Below are 3480 nucleotides of genomic sequence, written 5' to 3'. Positions count from 1 at the left end.
GCTCTTTGTCTTCCAATCCAACTTCTTCCATTCTTCATCAGACACTCCCATTAGTTTAGTACTGGGATCTACTACGATCCACTGATCTTTATCCACCAACAGATCCTTCATCTTGAGTTTCCACAACTCAAAACTCTGACCATTAAATTTCTCGATCTCTATCTTTCCACTGCTCGCCATCTTCTTTCACCACTAGAATCGATCTCGCAGATCTCCCACAAAACAGGGTCTACCACAGGCCTGAGCGAAACCCCTCAGCAGCAAAGGTGTCCCCTTCAAGCCAAAACAACTCTGATAGCAAATGTAGGTTTTAACCCCATATATAAATTGCCTGCATATGAATTCTAAAACACAGAAATAAACAATGCGATAACAGAACACATAAAACACATATACACAGATATTTTTCCCTTGGATCCCAAAACCGGGACTACCAGCTTGATTTCTCATTATGTTCCTTTCAATGTTACAATACATATTTATACATGCGGAAGTATCCAATACCATGGACCAAAAACCATCGCATCCAATACCATGGACCGAAAACCATCACGTCCAATACCATGGAATGAAAACCATCGCGTCCAAAAAACATTTGCAAAAGTCATGCACAAAACCACTGGTGGGTCCGCCCAACCTAAGATAGGGTCCAAAACCAAAATTTTCCGAGGCGCTGTCCCGGACCCCATAAAGTAGGGTTATGGGTGCCCTTCAAACCCCCTATTAACTACGTGGAAAGAATATAACACAACCCAACATTTGGCGGCAGTAGAAGTAGGAAGAAGGAATCCAGAAGTAGGGGACAAAAGTGACAAAGAAGTTGTAGTTACAACAGATGGATCATATGATGAAGGACCAAAAATCAAATTGCTAAGGACTGTTTTGTTGGCCAGCAGTAAGCCAGAGCCTAAAATTCTGAACTATGATGGTAGTTTGTCCACAGAAGTGTTGTTGGACTGGATTAGTGAGCTAGACAAATATTTTGAATGTGAGGAGGTCAGCGAAGATAAGAGAGTTAAATTCACTGCCACCAAGCTGAAAAGACACACGGCCTTATGGTGGGACAGTGTCCAAGCAAAGATGAGAAGATTGAATAAGTTACCCATTAAAAAGTGGATGAGAATGGTTGCAAAAGATGAAGGGTAAGTTTTTTCCCAAGGATTACCAGATTGCTATGTATCGGCAGGTGCAGAATTTGAAGCAAAGGGGAATGACAGTGAAAGAATATTTTGAAGAATTCTATCCGGTGAATTTGAGAGTTGGTTATATTGAATACACCCCAGAAAAGATGTCAAGGTTTGTAAATGGCCTAAGTCTAGAGATATTGGACGAGATGAGTATTGTTTCTACAAAAACCATAGAGGAATCCTACCAGAGTGCCTTAAAGGCAGAAGACAATATCGCAAGAAAGAAGAATGCCAGGAGAGGACGAGGAACTGGCAGAGGGAGAGGACAATCATTTGGCAAAGGAAGAACTACCAACAACAGTGAAGAGGGTAGCAGTTCAAAGACCTCAGGGACAACAAAAAAAGAAGATATCACTAGGGGAGGAACGCCATACCAGAGTGGAAGGGGAAATGGCAGGGGCAGAGGAGCTGCTTACTAGTGTTACAAGTGCCACAAGTGGGGGCAGAGGTCCTTTGAGTGTCTTAAAGGAGAACAAGTTGGTCAAAGAGGAGCATATGTTACTCAGATAGAGGAAGCAAAGGCACCACCTAAGGAGGTAGAGAATGTACTGAAGATAGGAGAGGCCTTAGTCTAGAACAAGGTATCCCTGAAATCGGCAAAGGAAATAGCCGAACAAGCCCAAAGAAAGGCATTATTCTGGACTGTGTGCAAGTCAAATGGAAAATGTTGCAAGCTGATTATAGAGAGTGGAAGCATTGATAATATGGTTGCAACAGAGATGGTGGAGAAATTGGGTTTAAAATGATTGAAGCACCCAACACCCTATAAGGTGTTGTGGTTACAGAAGGGTCACCAACTGCTAGTTGATGAGCAGTGTGAGGTGGAGTTCCATATTGGCAAGTATTGGGACAAAGTGATTTGTGATGTCATGCCCATGGATGTGTGTCATATTCTACTATATAGACAATGGAAGTATGATCGAAAAGTTGTTCATGACGGGAAAACAAACTGTTACAAGTTTGTCAAGGATGGGATCAAGCATATTCTAGTACCCATCAAGGAAGAAGAAACAACAGAGACTAGTGGGACAAAAGTATTGCTGGTGGGTGGAAAAGAATTTCTAAAACAGATTGAAGATGATGAGGTAAAGTATGTTGTAATAAGGAGACCGAGAGCAGTGCTATTGCACACTGAAATTTCTGATTTACCTGCAGAAATCCAGGAAATGTTGCAGAAATTCAGCGACATTGTGGTGGATGATTTACCAGATAAATTACCACCAAAGCAGAGTATAAGTAATCAAATAGATTTCATCCTTGGAGCTAGTTTACTGAATAAAGCTACTGACCAGATGAGTCCGAAGGACAACGAAGAGATCAAGAAGCAAGTACAGGAATTATTGGACAAAGGCTTGATATGGGAAAGTTTAAGTCCCTGTGTAGTTCCGACAGTTCTAGCTCCCAAGAAATGAGGCAAGTGCCGGATGTGTATAGATTCACGAACAATAAAAGAAATTATGATCAGATAAAAGTTTCCATTGCCACGAATACATGGCATGATGGACTGCTTGAGTGGGGCAGCATATTTTTCGAAGATAGATCTGAAGAGCAGATACCACCAAATTAGAATGAGAGAAGGGGATGAAGGGAAAATAGCTTTCAAAACTAATGAAGGGCTGTATGAATGGCTGGTGATGCCATTTGGGTTGAGTAATGCCCCTACTACTTTCATGCACCTGATGAATGAAATGTTGAAGGAGTTCATTGGGAAATTTATGATTGTGTATCTTAATGATATACTGATTTTCAGCAAGACCAAGGAAGAACATTTTCAAGTTTTTGATAAATTTGAAAAAATGTACTTTCTTTTAGACAGAGTTAGCCTATTTTGGTTTTGTGATTACAGAAAATGAGCTGAAGATTGACCCAAAAAAAGTTGCAACTATACTTAACTAGCCATCCTGTTATAGACATTTTTGTGCCTTACAACTATAAGCATGAAATGTCCATAATTCAAGGGATCCAAAGTCCCTAAAGATGTTGTTACAGCTCCTAAAGGAACAAGGTCAACCAATGACAGCTTCTCCCAGAAGTTCTCCACCAAAAACCACTCAGAAATAGTCAATTCAGGATCAATTCAGAGGCTCCACTAGCTACCTGCGTTGAAATGCAGAGTCTACACTGGCTAGGTGCACTGCAACACAGGTGGAAGCACTACCAGGGTGCGCTGAGTGGGAAATGACAAATGGAAAGCTCATTCAATGAGGTGGAAATACCCTGGAAGCTTCCAGAATCTTCTCCAATGACACTTGCCTCAATGAATTCAACTAGTGATGAGTAAGAGGTTCTCAAC

General features: G+C 41.2%; 1 protein-coding gene across 1 annotated transcript; it reads left to right on the top strand.

Moving 5' to 3' along the window:
• The first annotated feature begins 2056 nt into the window (after positions 1–2056).
• On the top strand, positions 2057–2599 carry LOC149229206 (uncharacterized). The gene has a single exon (XM_089380978.1). The coding sequence runs from the start codon at positions 2057–2059 to the stop codon at positions 2597–2599; it is 543 nt and encodes a 180-aa protein (XP_089237104.1).
• Positions 2600–3480: the final 881 nt, after the last annotated feature.

This window comes from Pinus tabuliformis, chromosome J (genome assembly GCF_031772625.1).
Source record: "Pinus tabuliformis cultivar Carrire ecotype Pingquan chromosome J, CPIR1, whole genome shotgun sequence".
Taxonomy (NCBI): Eukaryota; Viridiplantae; Streptophyta; class Pinopsida; order Pinales; family Pinaceae; genus Pinus; species Pinus tabuliformis.
Note: the sequence above shows the minus strand (reverse complement) of the source record. Positions and strands in the feature narration are given on the sequence as shown.

Bases quoted from the DNA above. Each gene is read 5' to 3' on its own strand.
- LOC149229206 (XM_089380978.1), top strand. From the start codon at position 2,057: ATGCCCATGGATGTGTGTCATATTCTACTATATAGACAATGGAAGTAT.